This window comes from Porites lutea, chromosome 1 (genome assembly GCF_958299795.1).
Source record: "Porites lutea chromosome 1, jaPorLute2.1, whole genome shotgun sequence".
Taxonomy (NCBI): Eukaryota; Metazoa; Cnidaria; class Anthozoa; order Scleractinia; family Poritidae; genus Porites; species Porites lutea.
In genome coordinates, this window is record NC_133201.1 from 27,447,618 (window position 1) to 27,468,236 (window position 20,619).

The window sequence follows — 20,619 nt, forward strand, 5'->3', positions numbered from 1 at the left end:
ACTTATCGTGGTAAGATATTCGAATACATGCTAAAAAAGCTTTAGGACTCTCAGTCTAAACAGTCAAGGCATGCTTCGTGGTACAGACAACTTTTATTTTATTCTCATAACTTTTTCCTTTAAATTAGAACTGGTATTAATTAATAGAGTTATTTAAATATTTTTAACCGAGGTACCCATATGACCTTTTGGCTTGTCCTCAGTGGTATAAAATAAGGTGTCTTTTCTTCCAGAACCTTTTATTCATGCGTTATTGCACGGAATGAACACTATACTTAGAAGGTTTGTTCTAAATCATTTTGCTGTTCCTAAGAATGTATGCAAAATCATAGCTTTATACAAAGCTGACTCTAAAATATGATTTTCCGTAACAGTAACCAATGTCATTTAGGTAAGGTATTAATAAAACTAGCAATGTACAATTTTTAGCGTTTTCCACTTATAAGCCTGATATACAATTGTCAAGTGAACTATGTTAGTTTCAACTCATTCCTTGATTCGATGTGACCTTTTACCACTAAACCCCATTCTTTTCATTTGCAATTTTCCTGTACTTTTTTTTTTCATATGACAGCGACAAAGAGTTTTATAACTAAACCGATTTTTTGGTGTACCACGCTTATTACATTGTATATTCAAATACATACAAAAGGCCGGCTAAATAAGCTCCTCCTCCTGCTCCTAATTTTTTGGGTTGCCTTCGCCCTATGCCACTGCGCGACTCCCTGTCGGCTAAAAGGCGATTTGAAAGACTGCTATGCAGGACACATTTTCTTTTCCTTCATTTTCATTTACCCTCTACAATTTTTTATAAGTATGTAAAGATATAAAAAAACACAAAGGTTTTTACAAGTAAACTGTTTTTTTTTGTACCACTGTTAATATATACATATACTTTGTTCTCGCAAAATGGTGGCTAAGAACGGCTGAATATATACCTACTTGGAAATAAAATGATGCTGTTTGGTTTCCCGTTAAAATATTAAGTAAGAGTGACGCGTGTCCGTTCAAATTGTGACAAAACCACCTCACAAAGTCAAAGCAAAAGAGAAAAAAGGGTAATTTTCATAGCCAACTTACAATCTCTCCCTTATAGACAGCTACAAGGGCTATTGGGTCACTGCTTCAGTGGTGTAATTATCCTTCCACTGAGCACTGGAATTCATGGGTCATTTCCTTTATTTTTGACATTAGAACAGCTTGGAAATCTCTAAATTAAAGCTGGGTTGAAAAATCCTCATCCCTTACCCTTTCAGAAGACGACAGTACCAATGTTATCGAGAGACAGGGTAGCGAACCTTTCAGTCGAATTTAAGTGAAGGATGGGCACTTCATAAGCCAAAAGGTGGCGCTGTTCGCTTCTAAGAGAAAGTAAGGCAGTATCTCACCTCCAAGTTTGAAATTGGTGAGCAATCTGGAAGGAAAGAGGATCTGCGACAAGTCTCGCAAGATATGTGGAAAGCGAAGAGGGAAAACAGGGAGGGCCTGTTTTCCCGGGAAGAGTGGCTGACCAAAGCCCAAATACAAGGATTTTTCTTTTGTTTGTCCTTCTCGAGATGGAGACGGGTAGGTTCGTCTCCGAGCACCGCGGTTGACGATAAATCTGACGAGGAATTAATTGACGAGGAAGAAGTGAATCACATGACCACCGTCGAATCAGCTGTAACAGAAATTGGCTTAACGCATCCGATTGTCTATGACATTTATGACTTGTGTGACTACGTCAAGGAGGGAAAATTGAACTATTTTACTGTTTCCATGCTTAAGGAAATCTGTACTTTCTTCGAGCTCCCATTTAAATGGGAGTCGTGCAGAGGCATGGGGCGAAGGCAACCCAAAAAATTAGGAGCAGGAGGAGGAGCTTATTTAGCCGGCCTTTTGCATGTATTTGTATATATAATGTGATAAGCGTGGTACACCAAAAAATCAGTTTACTTATAAAACTCTTTGTCCTTGTCGCATGAAAAAAAAAGTACAGGAAAATTACAAATGAAAAGAATGGGGTTTAGTGATAAAAGGTCACATCGAATCAAGAAATGAGCTGAAACTAACATAGTTCACTTGACAATTGTATGTCAGGCTTATAAGTGGAAAACGCTAAAAATTTTACATTACTAGTTTTATTAACACCTTACGTAAATGACATTAGTTACTGTTACGGAAAATCATATTTTAGAGTCAGCTTTGTATAGAGCTATGATTTTGCATACATTCTTGGGAACAGCAAAAATGACTTAGAACAAACCTTCTAAGTATAGTGTTCATTCCGTGCAATAACGCATGAATAAAAGGTTCTGGAAGAAAAGACACCTTATTTTATACCACTGAGGACAAGCCAAAAGGTCATATGGGTACCTCGGTTAAAAATATTTAAATAACTCTATTAATTAATACCAGTTCTAATTTAAAGGAAAAAGTTATGAGAATAAAATAAAAGTTGTCTGTACCACGAAGCATGCCTTGACTGTTTAGACTGAGAGTCCTAAAGCTTTTTTAGCATGTATTCGAATATCTTACCACGATAAGTCCGCCACCCACACCACCCTGCGCCGTACTGTTTTCATTCAGCGGCTGGTCAGCGGACACCTTTATGAGGTAAACATGGCGATCACCTCCTGATCACCGTTCTTGTCGATCAGAAAATCAAAATACCAGTGTGATATGGCCTCGAAGATGACGCAGTTATGTTGTTTGATTCGTATTTCACATTCGAGTCGAAGCTTGGGTGGCACAGGTTATTTTTTACGGTGGAATCGACAAGGGAAATTCGAACACTAGTGGTCACTAGTTGTAGTGTTTGATATGTTGGAAGTAATGGTCGCATTGGGATGTAGGAATGGTAGGTTTAACGAACAATTTCAAATTTTGCCCCTTGAATTGAAAGTGAAGTTCATTGGAATGCTTTTGTACGTATTTCTGACTGTTTTAGATCTACCTGCTCGATTTATATCTGCTACGCTTCATGTTGACAAGTCCCTCAAAATGGCGGCAAAACTTGGAGATTGCCGAAAATTAGGTAAGTTCACGGAGTTATAAAGTTTTAGTAAAGGTCGGGCCGCAAAGTTTTTTTCTGTAGTTACCTTTTCTATGGCTCCTACTTCCTAGCTATATTAGTTGGATCAGTTAAGAACGCCTCACTTTTTCAAAAATGTACCTTGAATATGATCGGTTTTCGCGTGTGTGACTTAAGCGAACCGATAAGGTGTCGTTCAAGTCTTCCTGTTTGCTTGATTGGTACGTGATGTTCACGAAAGTCACCGCGATGGATAAGATAGAGTTAATATACATGGCTGTGGTATTTGTTTTTTGCTGAGTCTCGTAGTTTTTTGTAAATTGTCCGGCAAAGTTGCCTCAAATTAACGTCTTGAAAAGTGTCACGACAGGCCTTCGGTCGAGTGAAATTTAATTTCCGTAAAACTCTGAAAAATAAAGAGATCCGATCAAACGGATTGCGGTTTTAGTATAGGTACATGAATGTCTTACAACACACAAGAAATGAGTTAAATCTGTGTCTCAAGGAAAATCGACCGGACCGCTCTTACAGAGACACTCTCTTAAAACGGTAAAACTTGAGTGAGCCGGTCACCTTTGTTCATCCCCCTGCTCAGTACTCAACTCAGTAGTAGCAAATATGTCACAGTCCGGCCACGTTATAATGGCGGCCTTCAGTACAGCAAGAGCTCTTTTGTGATGACCATTGTTCAAATTATTCCTGATCTGCTTCAATGCACTGAAAAAAAAAAACACTCTTTCATTTGTTATCTTTCCTCCATCTTATTTTCATATTGGTTACATTTATTACATGGATGGCAATCAAAAGAAATCAATAGAGCTAGAAAAATACAGTCGAACCTCACGTGGGCGACTGACCACCCAAAATGCATAGACTTAGTGGTCGCAGATGGAGAAGAGGAGAAAACTCATGACTAACATTGACGTTTACAAAGCTAGAAAAGCTTGATGCGGCAGTGACAAATACTGTGCAAAATAATATTGGTTAAGATCTTTGTAACAAATTGTATACCAGTACTGACATAGCTTCTTAATTTCACTGAACAGGCATAGTAATACCGATTCGCCTCTAGGCGCTCACGGAACAGCTCTGCTGTTGAAGACTATCACGATATGTCTACAGACGAGTCAGGGAATCTCGTTTTATATATGTATTTGACTTTATCCTCTGCAAAAGTGGGCACTGGAATTTTCCTTAGGTTTGCCAACGACTTTCGAAAAAACGTCCCAATACATGTATCACCTTTGATGTATCACTTAGCTGTTTTGGTTTTTTGAGTTTCTTACAAAGAAACTGATGACTTGTTGACACAATATTTTACCATGGGGTGGAGGAAATACCAGGAAATGTGTTATAAAACCTTCGGCCAACTTACTGGGCGACCGCTGACAAAGTTCATATAATCCCAATACGAGCTACAATCAAACCTTTCTTCCTAGCGCTTACCACTGCAGAGCATCGTCCATATCCCCTTGGAATTCAACTGGCCCATCATCTTCATCAATAATGTCTTCCTGATCAAAGTACTCCTCGATAGTAGCCTTCACCTCAGGTTTAATGGCCTCCCAGATTTCATTTGCATTCTCTGTTGCAGGTACTACAGGTACTGAGATAAGAACAATACAGAAAATGAAATTACTAACTATTTGAAGGAGCTGTACCCCAAAATGTATCAAATTCACACGGACGGCACTGCCACCAAATCGGGTGAAACATCAAAGTAACTGCTCAAAACATTGAAAGAAAGGGTAAATAACACGACAAATATCAAAAATAAGGGAGGGGAAGCAAAGAAGATCGGAGCATACTACAACTGTGGATGTTTTTTTTTTTTTTGGAACACTTGTTTATCGCCCAACAGTTTTTCAAAGTTCATTTTTGGTGCTGGTAACGATTGAATAAATGCTTGGGAGACATTAGTTTGTTTAACACAAAGCTGTGATGTTGTCATTTACTCCTCACGTTCCACAGGGAATAAGGGCCCGTAATTGGATTTATAAACAAAATGAGCTAACTAGCCATGACACAGCCTCTTTAAGCGGCAATACTCACTTGCAAATTATTTACACTGATCTCTCATAGAAAATGATGTTATTAGTTCTCAGAAACGTTTCTTTTAACTATTGTTAGGAGAAAATTGATGTTGGCCACTCTTAGTACTTAGGGTTAAGGCGGCACTGGGAGGTGCAATGGTGAATGGTGATGCACAGGCTTACCAACTTTAATAGGCTTCCTGCAATTTACCCTAGAACACCACAGCCTTGGACTATACGTTTTTCAAGTTCACCAATCATTTCAATAGACCAATTCCGATTTTCCTGTTGAAAGTCTCTGTTTTAAAGCGAGGCTATGGGTGCAAATAAAACCCATTTTCACAAGAAAGGTTTTGCACTTGGCCTCGTTTTGAAAGTGAGAATTTTTGGAACTCGGAAAGGACCTATTGATTCTGCATTGGCCCAGCCTAGTTTTGAGGAAGAAAATTACTTAAAACAAATTTTACCTTGTCCATCCTGATCATCACTCAAATGTGGCGCCATTTCCTTCAGTTTTTCTGTCTCCTTTAAGAGATTTTGCTGTAAGTGTTCAAGCGGCAGCTAAAGACAACAAAATCATCATGGATAATAAATCACCTGTAGTAATGAGTTTATGAGGATAAGAAGTTAGAGTACTGAGTGGTTTGGCATCTTGAACTTCAGATCTGGAGGTGCAAGTTCAAGCCTTGCCAATGTGTCGTTCCCTTGGACAAGAAACTTTGCTCTACTTTGTCTTTCTTCACTCAAGGCCGGCCACTTACAGAAATTGAGCCAGAGGGGGTCTCTCGGAAAAGAGGTACGGACAGATCTATGTTTTGGCTTTACTGCAAGTGACTTCATGGTAGTAACGTATACATTGTTGTTGAGGTTTAATTTTATCCTTGGTTGAAATTTTATTTTCCTTGGTTTCTGGGTATGGTAATGTACTTTAATGACTTTGAAATAACATTTAAACAAAGGATAAAAATCATACACTGTACGTGTAGTTACATGTCAGGGGTTCCATGTTGTCACAAACATTTCTTCATAAACCATGAGTGGCTTACTACATGTACATACAGCAAACAAAGAGGCCACACCAATGGTTGCTTACAAGAGGTTAAAAAAATGAAAATCTTTGAAATGTCCGGCCAAGTATTGGTGACATTTGGCTTTGAGAGGTGGTTATTAACATGAGCTTTGACTGGGAAAATTATTTTGGTGGTTTGGATGGGTGGTTCCAAGTAGGAAGTGGTACATGTAGCTTACAAGAGGCGGTCACACATGAAGGTTATGGACTGACCTGTGCACCAAATGGGTTACAAATAAGACAAGTCTTCAGCAGCTGGATAGCATTCTTGCGTACAATACTGGATTTATCTTGAAGACGACTGATAACCAGCTCCAACAGATGGGGTTGCCGAGAAAGAGGTATAGCCTGCACAACATAAATAATATGGCTAAGAAAATGATGCTGCTTGTTATTTTAAAAACTTCTAAATTTATCTACATTAACCTGCACAGTTATGTAATACTAAACTTTCCTCACTTTTAAAACCACCTTAAATCAACAATAAACGTTTACTACACTGTACAATGTTATGTATATACCACTGTATTACAGTAAAAATAAATAATGACCCTGAAGAATTCGATAGTTACCACCAAAAGCATTGAAATAATTTTCATGATCCTTGTTAGACAAGGAAAATTAAATAAATGAATACAAAAAATTCAATGTAATTTAACCTTTTCTTTGCAAAGCTCCAGCCAAATGTGGAGAGCTTTACTTCGGACATAAGCATTCACATCATGAATGTGTTCCTAGTTAAAAGAAAAAGAACACCAACAACTTTAATTACCAACTTTGCAAGACAGGTTTTAAATATCTGCCAGAATAATCCCTCCACATGTTTTAACTGTAGAAAACCAGCAAATTAATAACTGTTATGAACCCAGAACTCTACCACACAGACAGGACAGTCACCAGCCTGAGAAATCAGCCAGCTTTACAGTGAAACAACTTGCCCGCGGCTTGTGGTTCCACATGGGTTTTGAACATTTTGACATCATTTCCATGGTTGATAAGAATATACCCATAGAAAATTGTTCTCAATTTGTCAATTATTAATACAGGGTTTTCATTAAGGTTCCTAGTAGCAGGAGAAAGGTGTAACATAACAGGATAATATTTTGAAAGAGGCTCCACGTCTGAATAAAAAACATAGTCATGAGCTACTGAACATTAGTCAGAGAATTCTCCGATCTCCAATGCCTAATGAAAACCCTGTTGATACACATAAATGTACATTGTTGAATACTGTATGTAGCATGATAGCCTTACTATTATCATTTATGGTATCAACATTGTCTATGGTGCATAGTGTTTTTGATGGATTCAAAATAAATTTTAAGTTAACATTAATAAAAATACATTAATGAGCTTTGCATACTTTTTGTAGATATTGTGTAACACCAACCTCCAATTTGTCAAGCAGTTGATCTCTGAGTTTCTTAGCAGCATCATCCAGATCTTCTTTACATAACACCTTGACAACAATCTCTCCCATGAGACCAAGGATACCATTTCTCATGGAATATGACTGAAAACAAACAACAGAATTATTGAATAAACCCAGCTTTCTGGTGAGGATATTTTTGTATGGTCTAGGCTTGAACTGAGAATATAAAAATTAAAGTTAATCATCATATCAAGAAAATGAAATGTACTCTGTAGTAGCACTTTAACAAGAGTCGTTTTTTTAAATTTTCTTTTTCACTTGAGCGTGTAACACTAAAACACTAATAATTAGATGTCACAAAACAGCTCACAGCACTTCAAGATTTTCATTACCGTACCTCTCCATCCAAATGGCACAACAGCACACTAATGTTAGGAATGATCTGACTTGGGACCCGACCAGCAAGCTCTACTAAGAAGTCAGCATAAGCGCGTGTTCCGCTGGTGTCTCTTGCAAGATCCCTGGGATCCATCCTACCAATCTCCCTGTAATAACCACAAGAAAACTGAATAATAACCCAACCGCTTTGAAAGACAGGCTTAGAGTGTTTTCACATGATGTCATGACCACCATATTGATGCCCCAAACCAATTGTGTGAGAGTTAACTCTTTTTTGTTATGTTATAACTTTACTTTTGTTCCAGAAAAATTTGCATAGATGCCAGCCACAAGTGCATGAAAATTCTCTAAAAAAAATGTACTTGAGATGACTTCATGGTTTTTTTTAGGGGCACTATACATGTACCAAGTTGGAGCTTTCAAAACTATGTTGCCATTAATAAAGATTTGGAAAAATGACCACCACAGCTGTATTAGATAAAGATGATGTTATGATCAGTGTTGCAATGACACCAGAGTTATCATAGCAACCAAATGACATCATTGCAGTGGTGACAGACTTGGGTCACCATGAGCTTTGAAGCTTTCTTGAATAACCCTGTCTTTACTACAGGTGCAAATAATTCCAATTCATCTGGTACAAACACAGCTATTTATAATAATAAACTGACCTTAAAACCTCAGAGACAATACTTTTTACAGAAAACTCAGTGACAAATGTTTCAACTGCTTGTGCCAGTGGTTGAACAAGGTGTTCAAAGTGCTGCAGCAGCTGAACAATCTTCAGACTTACACCTAGTAACAAAGAGCAAAATGTGAAAATAGTCAAACAGTAAAGTCTTTTATAAGATTTTAACTTAAGGTGGCCTGAACCTATTTAGTGTGTTGGTTATGTTTTGAATTGTGTTTTTCAGCGGGAACGATTTAACTGATTGCTAGGATTTTTATGCATCCTTAAGAAAGAATGATGGAACTTAAAAGACGTCATTTTTAACCTTACATGCTGCAAATAACAAACAGTGGTCTCACCTAAGCCATAGTTATATTTCTTGACCATCACCCCCAGTAGATTGAAAATCAAGGACTTAGTTGTTCCACTTTTTATAGATGCTGGATTTTCAAGGAACTTGTAGCAACAACCAGTGATCAAACTGAAAAAGAAAAATTAAAGAAAATAATATTGACATTTTGTTTAAGTGTGATATAAAAAATTAATATAATCTGAACACAAAATAATTATTGAGATCTCATGAGTTGTGATCCACGCATTCATCTACAGGCATACAGCTTTTAACCCTTTAAACCCTAAGATCAAAATTTGAATTCTCATTTGTTACCCCTATTCATTTCCTACAATAGAAGTGGGGAGAAGTTGATAAAATATCAAGCCAAGTGATCTTGTGTGATCATGTCTGTAATTCTCATGACCACTCTGTTTTACAAAGCATTGATATTACAAGGTCGAAGGAGGGCTTAAAGAATTAAGGACTCCAAAAAAATTGGCCTGCTCTCCAGTTGGCTTGATAAAGCTCAATGGATGGAGCATTGCATCGAGTCATTGCAAAGGTCAGGGTTCGATTCCCAATCAAGCATGAATTCTTTCAGGTACTTTAATTCAACTGTTCAGGTTGTTCATTCAACTAAAAGGATCTTATTCACTTCCATATAGTCATTATTCTTCATTAATGTTTCATGAACTAATATAAGCTAATTCAAGAATCTAGGAGTTTTTGTTTTTTGACAACCCTTTCAGGGTTCCAATATGGCTTTGAAGTGAAAATTAATGATAATTAAGGTAATTTAAGGTTACAGTGGAACTCATTAATACGGTCACCAATGGGTCCAAAAAATTTGGCCATACCATTCAGGCTGGCCATATTAACAAGGGTTTTTTTACAAGAAAATTTATAGTGGATTTTTCCATATTAACGAGGGTTTTTTTACAAGAAAATTTATGGCGGTTTTTTCCAGGCGGCCAAAAAACAGTGGCTGTAATAACAAGATGACCATATTACTGAGGTGGCCGTAAGACAGGGTTTCACTGTATTTATCTTTTCCATTAAGTGCAGTTATAAGGGTTTTTAACCCTTGGTGATCAGTGATTTCTAATACCAGAAAAGTCAATTGTGCATGATATTCAATGGACAACCATTATTCCTTTTTCACTTTTTTTTTGTGATAGGCCAATTTACATCAAAAAAAGTTTGCTAAGCTTCCAAAGAGATACAGGGTCCCCTGTGCAATTCAAATCTAGACATACAGCTGTACATGTCTCTATCACAATAATAATAAGTATAGCATTTTAAACATTTTTAAAAAACCTTACTTGACAAAGTCTTCCTCCACAATGGGAGGCTCCCATAGTCTGTTGACATCCAGTTGTAACAGCTGACCCAGGGTTTGAATCAGTACATCACGCTGTTCATCCCACTCCCAGCAATTAGAAGTCTTTTTCTTAGCCATGGCTGACTTGCCTTTTTTCTAGAATAATTGAAGTAAACTTTTAAGGGCATGTCTCTTTCTATTTAATTCTTTCAGTCACAGAATGATACTGTACATCCACTAGAAGATTTTCAGATCTTTTTTAAAAACAGGGTACAGTCACATATTAATTTTGAGTGCTATACAAATTTTGATTCAGACAAGAGGACTCTATTTTCTGGGGGCATCTCCATTGATTTACATGACAGTGCTTTAGACAGCCTTTTGCAAAATCCTGAAACGGAATGGATCAGATCAAGTTCAACCCCTGTAATCCTATCCCTAACCTTTCAGTGAAATACAGGGGTTGATAATTATGATCCGGACCAACCCAGGATTTGTTGATACCTGCTTTAGGTTGTACCTGATGTTTTGTGAGTCATACCTTTCCACCAATGATTACTTCAGTTGAGGGCTTGGTAGCTTCTACTTCAAAGCTGTCTGCTAGCTGCGTCAGCAGATAACACAACATCTACAACAAATAGGAGATTTTCAATACTCATTTCAAGAAATTACATTATTTTTTTCTTTTACATCATTAAGAAGGTGGAATATGATCGTACGGGTGGGTATAGTCCAGAATGGGACTATTGTTGACAGTGACTGACCTGAAGTTACATGTATGAATATATGAAAATCATATATGAGAACTGCGGGGTGAAGAATTATATGAAAGAAGATCATTGCAGTTATGGACGTAAAAAGAAAGCCTGACGTATAGACAACCTGTGCAATAATTATTTTCAGACTCACTTTTACTCTAAAATTCACTACCACATAGGTTGTGATGTCTAAACATCAGTCACCGTCAACAGCAGTCCTATTCAGGACTTCACTCACACGGACGATCATATTCCACCAACTAATGAAATGACTCCTGGGTTCAAACCATTACGACATGTTGTACATGTACTTAAATTATTGATTGCTAGAATTTACTACCTGTAAACAGGACCCACAGGAATTTCCCGCTTCCATAGAAAAACAATACATTGACCACATCAAGAAAGCTGAAATGCTCCGCTGCTTTGTTTATTACAAAATAAATGAGGGTTAAAGTGCTTTTGCTTTTTTTCCTCTCTGTCATGCCTGATACTTATGCTGTATATAAATCTACAGCTGTATGACATGGTGTCAATCAAAATTCGTTTGTTGCCTGGATCCACTGATGGAAAGACCTCAAAAGTGTGCTCTAAAAAACATTGAAGGGAGGCCAGCTGCTTTGAACTGGTGAAATCCATGGTGTCCAGTGTACAGTTATGATTTACATAAAGAGAGTAAGATTTTCTAGTCAGCCAGGAGCAAAAGTTAGGTATCAGGGGCCACAACTAGAGCACAGCCTTGGACCAACCCTGCACTTTGGTTTCCATCTCTAGGCATAGTAGACGCGATGTTAAAAATAATTAATGAAAAAAGAACATTGATTACACATCATCCTGCAAAGAGTGGTCATAAAAAATCACTGTTTTTTACCTTTAGAGTATTTAGGTGTGTTCTTCTGACTTGAAAATCAATATCTCCTTCTTCCAGAACTGATGGAAGCATATTGGTGAACTGTGAAAGGACTATAAGGATACAAAGCAGATAATCAGACGTGTACATGTGGCTGTTTACTAATTAGGTACAGTATAAACATGAACGTCAACACTGAAAACCTGACCTCCCCTGTAAACCCAGACACTTTCAGGGTTTTCTGTAACAGTTCTGTAAGCTCCCCGGACCAGCAAAAATTGTCATTAGTCGTCACTAAAGTACCAGCTACTCACAGACAGTGATTTTTCTATCTCATTTGTTACTCTCAACTCTAAGGTTTATAATACAAAATAAATAAATAAAGCAAATATGGGTAATAAAAGTGGTGTTCTTGTTATGGTCCCCTAAAATAAAAAGTTTTGCAAGGAAGGCCTTTGGACTCACTCAGTGGAAGTTAAGCAACCCTCCCCAATCAGGGCTGTCACGAAGTCTTTACATGCAATTACAGTGTAGTAGGTGAGGAGCCAAACAACCTGGGAGTTCTTTTGGTCTCATTTTCCTTTTATGTCCTACAAAAATAGCCCGGAGTCATGCCCATAATAAGTGACAGCCATGCCAATACAGTTAACCTACTCCCATAACTGGCTGTGCGACATTAATTCACTCTCTGTCTTTCAACTCAATCTTTTCTCACAACGCCTACTTAATAATTTTTCTTTGATTACTTTAAATTTTATCTAGAACTCTGCACTCCAAAAAAGAGGTGAAATGGGCCTGCTTAGAGAACTGCACACCCTCTGGAGGCCATCCTGTCCTGAAGTGCCATGTAAAACAAAGCCAAGGCTTGTACATAATTAGGGTTTCGGGGAAACTGCCCACCTACCCGTCCCCTAAGCCAACATTTTGTCCTAAATGAGAAGTAAGTGTTAGTGTTGGCTTAAGGGAGGGGTAGGAGGGCAGTTTTCCAGAAACCTTAGTTGATCTGATTGTTGTAAATGTATGGTTTCTATACCGTAAAGCAGAGTGTCCCATGTTCCCTCTCTGAGTGTACTTTCCACTTCATTAAAATGGCTGCCAATAAAGGAGTAAAAAATGTCACATTATGTCTGTTATGAATATGTGTTGAGCTGACGTCTACATGTACATATATCCAGATCAATGATTTCAGGTCTTTCCTGAGAAACCATGCACAGACATTGGACAGGCAGTGTAACCCCATTAATACAGTCACCAATGGGACAAAAAAAATTGGCCGTATTCACGAGTGACTGTATTAACGAGGGTTTTTTACAACAAAATGTATGGTCGTTTAGCCGGGCGGCCAAAAAAAGTGGCCATAATAACGAGGTGACTGTATTTAATACCGAGGTGGCGGGTTCCACGGTATTCTGTTCCTGGAACTTACATTTCAAATCACCACCCAAAATTTTCACCCTTCAAGATGCATCGGCAGTTTATTTTTATTTTAGTAAGTTATATCCCTTCAGAGTGTAATAATATTAATTTATTCTCTAGAGACTCTTTTCGAAGCTGAATTCGAAGATTAAATTAAATTACGTGGAGTAAGCAGTCACATCGCCCCAATATATCAAAAACAAATAAACCATTTCATTTACTTATTTTGAAGCTCTTGCCCCGCGGAGGTACTTGTTTATTGAAAGCGTGAATTTCGAGGATCCAAGCGAGATGACTAACCTTTCAGAAGACAAACTCCTGGGTGACTGGATCGGTTTAACAAGTTAAAATATACATTAGGTTTAATGGAAGCATGACACTGACCTTAAAAGACTGAAAAAGCAGTCAAAATTTTCTAGAATAACAGCTGGTCCACCAGATCGAAGTTCCGTTAAACAATCTGCAAGCACAGAAAAGTGAAAAGATCGCATAGAAAACCAAAGTAAACCAAAAATAAGACAATATTTCTCAACCTCGAAGTTTGTTTGGGAGAACGCGTCCCGACAGAACTTCATCCACAACATAAGAGCCTGATTCGCCACTCAACAAATCGTCTTTAGACAGCGGAATAACAAAATCTACATCCATACTTTTGGTATCTTGTTTTTCGCGGTTAAAAATGCTAGTAAAAGTACTATAAATACCAAAACAATATGAAAAATCAACGCTTCATTCCACTGTAAAATGGCCGCCTTTTTTTCGAACGGAGGAGGGAACCAATAAAAAGCCTGGTTACCAGTCCTCGCTAGGTAGCACAGCTTGTACTCCGTGTAAGCACTCATATAGTTAGCCGAAAGGTGGCCTCTGAAAATTCACTGCCACAGGAAGTCTAGCGGCTTGCTGCGCCAAGGAAGTACACACCTTCATTTCTCAGTTATTTTAAGACCCTGAGTATTGGTCCGGCCCCGGGAATCGAACCTTAGACCTCTGCCGTGTAGTCAATTTCCAAGCGCTCTACCGACTAAGCTAATTCTGCATGCCTGCTTTGCAGGGTGTCCGTTTCTGCGAGGTGTCCGCAAGGCGGGAGTTGAATGTATATCAGAGCGCTTGTACGCAAACTTCAATTCGCAACTTCAATTTGTTTTCGAAAGACGTCAAGGTAGAGCAGTCTTTGAACTCCTCAGGATGGCTGTTCCGCAAGCTTGCAGCACTGAACATAAATGATCGCTGTCCGTGTGATTGTTTAATCGTGGGCAACTCCAAATTTCTTTTGCTGTTTTTTGTTTCCCTAACATGGACTCACTGAATCTTAAAAACTTGTAGGCAGTGTAGCTGGGCAGCAGACCATTTAATGCCTTAAAAAGCATTTTTGCCTTTAGTTTTGCCACTCGCCCTTGAAATGAGAGAATGTTAAGTTCGCTGAGACAGGGGCGGATCCAGGATTTTTTTTTAGGAGGGGGTACACTCGTCTCTTGCTCTACTTCAACACCAATAAACCACATAGTTTTTTTTTGCAGAATACCGCTAGTTGTATTAGAAAACCGCAGGTCATCTCAGGGGGGGGTGCGCACCCCCTGCACCCTTCCCCTAGATCCGCCCCTGTGAGAAGAGCCGTAGAAGGAGCGTCCCAGGGAGCATCCACTATTGTTCTAGCAGCGCGCTTCTGAAGGCGGAGCATGGTATTGGAATGACTACCCACAATATATGTCCCCATAGATCAAGTACCTACCCATTGAGGTCACGTTTTCCGCTGATATTTTATTTGATCACGGGCTCAATTCTGTATTTTTATCGGAGCTTCATACCTTAGAAAATCTACACATCCTAGAAAATTCGACAATCAAGTGACCCTACACCAACCGTCCAGGAATCAGGTAAACGAAGAACCACTTTGTGGATGTGCTTCCTCTAAATAATTATTTACTTATTTTTTTTATTTATTTTTTATTTAAAATGTGACCGACATCCATCAAAATTGGTAAAAATTAACCTTCAACCGTCAAAGCTACCAAGCCATTGAGACCCTCTGTTCCGGGAGGCAATCAAGTGACGTTTTGGTAGAGGTGTGATGCCGAGGCACGCCTTCAAACCATGACCCTTTTTAAGACAAAAAAAACTGTCGTTTTACAACCCTGTTAAAGAAAAGCCGATACCTTATTTTATGACTCTAATTCGTTACAAAATCGAAATATTTTTCAAAATAACATCATGGAATTAGATGTTTTGGAATAAAAATTTTTGCTACCACATACAGCTGTATGGAGATTACTCATCTCGAATCGTCGCATTCTTTGGAAAGGCTTCCGGTCCAAAAAAAAACACTCTCCTCAAGAGCGCTTAATAATGATATTGCAGGGGCACCCAACGACCGTTTTCTGGGAAATGATCTGAAATAGCTCGTTATGCATCATGGAGTGCTTTAAGAGCAATATAAATGAATAATTCGCATCGCTAAAATAATTTGATCTGTTCGGTCGTCCTAGGAGTGGTTTGAACCTCTCGAAGTTTTTAGGGCTGTTTTTCGCCTTTCCCGAAAATAACTGCCTACAGTGAAAGCTTTCCTAAAACGTAAGATTACCTGACGAGCTTTTCCCTTAGCCGAAATTTTTAGGGGTCCTTTCAAATTTTTTCCGAAAACTCTACCTCTTGTGGGAATGTCTTCGAATCTTCTAGGGCGATGTAGGATGTATAGAAAATTCTAGGTGTAATAATAAGAATAATTATAATTAAAAAATAAGAAGAACAAAAATAAGAACAAGGAAAAGGCATTTAAGTGATTTTAAAGCCAGTTTCAAACGTCTCGTACCCTGCAGAACTCAATTCGCAAGGCACTTACTGAAAAATCTGAAATACGGCATTGCAGTGACTGATAAGCCGGTTTTTTTGCTATTCTTAGTTTACGAAAGCTACGAAATTTCTAGGCGAAATCAGAATCTAGATATTACTACGAAAGCTACTACGAAATTTCTAGGTACCGAAATCAGAATCTAGAGATTACTACAAAATCCGAAATTCTTAGGTGAACAAACCACACAAATCCCGAAACTCTGAGCGCAACAAACAGTCACCACGAAACATTTTCGAAATTTTTAGCTGTTCTTGGGCTCTCGAAAATTTTAGCCATTCTAGAGGGCTCCGAACAGATATTTCCCAGAAAACGGTCGTTGGGTGCCCCTGATATTGTATCAGTTACCCTAAGAGTCAAGATTCTGAAAGAAAACCATAAAAAGTTCAGCGATACAAACCCGCTTAGGCCAAATAAGGCCGTTCAGTGTCCCGAGCCGGGGATCTGCGTGTAACCGATTAAACGAATCCGATATCTGAAGTTTCCGCATTCTTGACGAATCCGGAAAAATCGACTCTAGCTTAAATGTAGCCTTAGAGTAACGTTTTATGTGTCATTGTTTTTAACAAAATGAACAGTTACAATTGATGTCAATGTAACGAATACATAGGAGAATAAAGGAGTGTTCCATAAACTTTACGCGCGCAGAAAAACGTTCTATTTTGTCTTTATGACGACGGGGTTTTTTATCTATCCACGACGCTAAACGAGTTTAGTCGTGTTGCACTTTGGAAAGAGAAAAGTCATTCTTGAAGAAAATGAAAACGTTTTCGATCCACATAATTTTCCTTCTAACAGCTGTGTTAGGAACTTCGACTGCTTCAGGACTATGTCCGCGAGGAAGGTAAAACTTATTTTCACATCTGCTCTCTTCGCGTTAATTTCCTCGATGGCGTAAGCTGTAGTAGCAAAAGAACAGGGCACGGGCGACAACCGGTATTTTTTCCAGGCTAACTTTGCTTTTGCCTTTAAGGTATTAAACTGCTGCGCCAACCTTTCATTCAAAAGTGTTAGAGTTTCTTTAATTTGTTTAGGATTAAATTATCTGGTTGTCGTGAAATGTTCTCTTCTTGGCCTCAACCAGTTGAAAAAAACTGTTATTTGTTTGGATGATTTTGTTTCCTTGGTTACTTGTTTCTAAGGATCGGAGGCGATTCTTGCGCGCGCAATCGAAGTGACTTACGACGTCAAGTTCCGTTAATTGTTTCCACAAAGTTTAAAAACACCTTTCAAAGCATTTAAACAGCTTTGCTGTAACTTAGTTGTAGCCGTACAGATTTTAAGCTTCAATTTAAGTATTAGCACATACCTTTACTCGTTTTATACTGAACAGCCTCATTTGAGCGGTTTAAATGAATTTAATATATTTAAGCCCTTTCGATTGCATTCAAATTCAGGAGTCAAGGTTGCTGAAGAACGTTCCATCGACGCTTCACCGTAATTGTTGAAGACTTTGGAAGCAAGAGCGCTTTAATTGAAGTTCACCTAGCGTCGATTGATATGCTTGTCTCCGTGACGGTTAACTCAGTTAACCGTAAAATGAGCAGATTCACAACAGCTTATTTGCGTGGAGAAAACCCTTACAAATGAAGTAAGTATATAGCACCGTAAAAGAGCAATATGAAAACTAACGCAAACGGTGCTAGTGTTTCACAAAGTAAAAGATGGGTTCAACAAAGTTGCAAGCGTTTTGATAGAATATTAGCGCTCTTTCCGAGACAGACAACCATCCAACGAGATACGGCAGGAGACAACTCCACCTGGTTAGCACCTACAGCATGGACCAGTCTCTTAAATGTCGCGAACTGGGTCGCAAAATGGCTATATATTGGTATCGGGTTGCCGAAGGATATAAATTTAGACGCATTTGTTCGCAGGACAGTTACTGCATCGGATTCTACTTGTCCGGCAGACGGCGTAAGTTTGGAGGTAAACGAGGTGCATTATGGTCTATGTGAAAATAGCGAGTAAGCTTGCCCCTTCCCAAGGTTTAGCCCAGCATCGATTTAAAAAAAATTGGCGCCTGTCACGAAGGCTAATTAAGTAAAAACAAAAGCTTAACGTAAGCAATTAGGGCTTAATGGTATATTCTGCACATTCTTATCGTCCTTCTAGATTGTGAATAAGGATCAGACAACTTGCCCCGTGGCTTTCAGTATTCAGTTGATAACACTGACTGACAGTAAGCCTGACAGCAAGTCTTTGTCTAAGAAGTCTTAGAATGTTACCGCATGCAGAGGACGGTGAAGTTAACACTACCCTGCCAGCTACAAGCCTGGAGAACAGAGAAACTAATGTTACAGCGTTGTCTGGCAAGGCTGAAAGGGAGGTGAATGATATCATGGAAAACGGAACAAATAAACGCCGTGAACCAATCGTGGTATTTATGGGTCATTCTGATAGTGAAGAACTAATTAAAGATCAATCATCAGAACTTCCAAAATTTGCTTCCTCAACCTTCTTTGGTTTGCACCGAGAAATCCTTTCATCAAACTGACAAGAAAACTATGACGTTATGATTCTCGGCGACTCTGTCTCAGACAGTGTTACGCCCCCAGAGTTTCCTGCCATACGATACTATGGTATGGCTGGAGATAAAACAGTCCCTGAATACCATGATACCGGTACAAGACTTGATCGTGAGGAAGAGGAAATTTCTAATGCACTAGAAACGTATTTTACTGAGAAACTCATCCCAAGGCAAACGGGCTTGCATTGCAGCAGAGAGATACTGAGATCGGGACCATTGCTCTTCTGGATGAATCTCAATCTACCTTGAAAAATGAAACCTTGTCAGATTTGGTTGATTCAACAAACCAAACAATAGATTTTAACTCGGAGAAAGCAGATGAAAGCAATGAGAATGTTAAAATGGTCATTCGTAGACTTATTTCATCTAATGATACCAAAGAAGGTCTAAAGATCCGTCCAAATCAGCCTCAGAGAAACGGATTCCCGTTAAAAAAGGATGACAGTGGAGTGTACATGAAGGAACGTGAAAAGCTTATTCTGCGTATTGACCATTAACCTTCTCTGACTTCCCAAAACCAAGATATTTCACTCCTGTGAGGTTCAACTGCCAAGAAATCGCAGAGGAGGTGGATGACCAGACTGGTCAAAGACGAGTCTGGTTTTAATGTCACTGGTTTGAATCAAAGTAGCACGGTAAGCGAAAAAGAATTATCTTTGATATGTAATGGTTAGCTATAGTTCTCCGCGCAGTGATTTGACCTATACGAGTAGTCCCTCTGTTTCCTTCTGCCAGCTGCAATGATTAACGTAAAGTTCCCATAGTAGCGGCCCCCTGAAAGTAACGTCAAAAGTTTCTGACTTCTTATAAATCCCGAAAATAGCAAGCGCCCGCAAGTTGCGACCCCCCGAAAGAAGTGAGTCCCCAAAAAGTATCGAGACAAAGTACTTTTACAGTCAAAGCAGTCACTAATCCATTTCTAAAATGAACAATCCTATATAATCATATTCAGCCTCGATTCAATAATCGAATATTGACAAAGCTGTGGAAAAGGGGGGTGGAATTTGTACGCTGGACCAGATCAAATGAAACTCGAGAAAAGGCTTGGAATCTAGCGAATTGTAAGTACTCAGATGCTTATAATCATTGCTATCACTCTTCGTAAGCCCACAAACATAGAATAACAACAACAATCTACGATTGCTTTGCACCTCCAATCAGACAAATTTAAATCTCTCCCAGCATATTTCTTCTTTGAAAATATGTATTGATTGATGTTTTTGTGAGTCGAAACTTCATTAGAAAGTGACAGGTCAATATCTGCTTTGTTTGTTTGTTTGTTCTTTCTTAATTACGAAACTATTTTGATTCATACTGAATTAAATTAATAAAATACTTCCAAAAAGTCGTTATATATAACAGTGGAAACATTTATATTTGAATTAAGGATGCTTAATACGAAGAAAAAATGAACAGTTTTGATTCTCGCATTCTGCATAGCAGATCTGATCCTTGCAGCTAATAGAGGAGTTCACTGAGTTCACTACAAGTAGAGGAGCTAATAGAGGAGTCCATGTAATTTTGATACTGTCGAATTACAGAAAATGTATGGATCTGTATGGGAAAATAAAGGGTTTGTAAAAATTGATCACGGACTTCTTTGCACTCCGCATTTATACTCGTACATTACTCTTTTCAAAGAGAAAGCATCAAATATATGAATTCAGGAAGAATTAGCTGACTACCCATGATGCAACTATGAACGAGCGTAAACTCCTCTATTGATGTTTCTCTGTTTCACGGGGTTAGTTTAGAAATATAAGGAAGTTGTGTCTGCACCTTGTTCGTTAAAGATTACTTACTATCGCTTAATCTCTTTTTAGTTTATTTGACAAAATTCCTTACCAAAATGATTAACTGGACCTGGCAGGACATGTTTGATGTGATGACCATGATCTTGGGAACTGAATGTTGCTGCACGGCTTTGTACCTCGGCATTCCTCACATTATTAAAATCATCAAACGTTTTATTCGAATGCTGATTCGAAAATGGAGGTAAGAGAATACGT

General features: G+C 38.5%; 1 protein-coding gene and 1 pseudogene across 1 annotated transcript in view; one reads left to right on the plus strand and one right to left on the minus strand.

Moving 5' to 3' along the window:
- Positions 1–13,990, minus strand: part of LOC140947558 (condensin complex subunit 1-like) — a 35,756-nt gene extending 21,766 nt beyond the window's left edge. Inside the window, exons 1-15 of the mRNA XM_073396700.1 lie at positions 13,769–13,990; positions 13,620–13,695; positions 12,853–12,911; positions 11,841–11,932; positions 10,753–10,839; positions 10,213–10,367; positions 8,916–9,037; positions 8,558–8,681; positions 7,885–8,032; positions 7,506–7,628; positions 6,775–6,849; positions 6,329–6,463; positions 5,514–5,607; positions 4,460–4,619; positions 3,587–3,730 (exon numbers count right to left, since the gene is read on the minus strand). Coding sequence (XP_073252801.1) covers positions 3,587–3,730; positions 4,460–4,619; positions 5,514–5,607; positions 6,329–6,463; positions 6,775–6,849; positions 7,506–7,628; positions 7,885–8,032; positions 8,558–8,681; positions 8,916–9,037; positions 10,213–10,367; positions 10,753–10,839; positions 11,841–11,932; positions 12,853–12,911; positions 13,620–13,695; positions 13,769–13,883 — 1,709 coding nt within the window. The 5' untranslated portion in view covers positions 13,884–13,990. The remainder of the gene's footprint in view (positions 1–3,586; positions 3,731–4,459; positions 4,620–5,513; positions 5,608–6,328; positions 6,464–6,774; positions 6,850–7,505; positions 7,629–7,884; positions 8,033–8,557; positions 8,682–8,915; positions 9,038–10,212; positions 10,368–10,752; positions 10,840–11,840; positions 11,933–12,852; positions 12,912–13,619; positions 13,696–13,768) is intronic.
- LOC140954065 (uncharacterized) lies at positions 381–2,843 on the plus strand (annotated as a pseudogene).
- Positions 13,991–20,619: the final 6,629 nt, after the last annotated feature.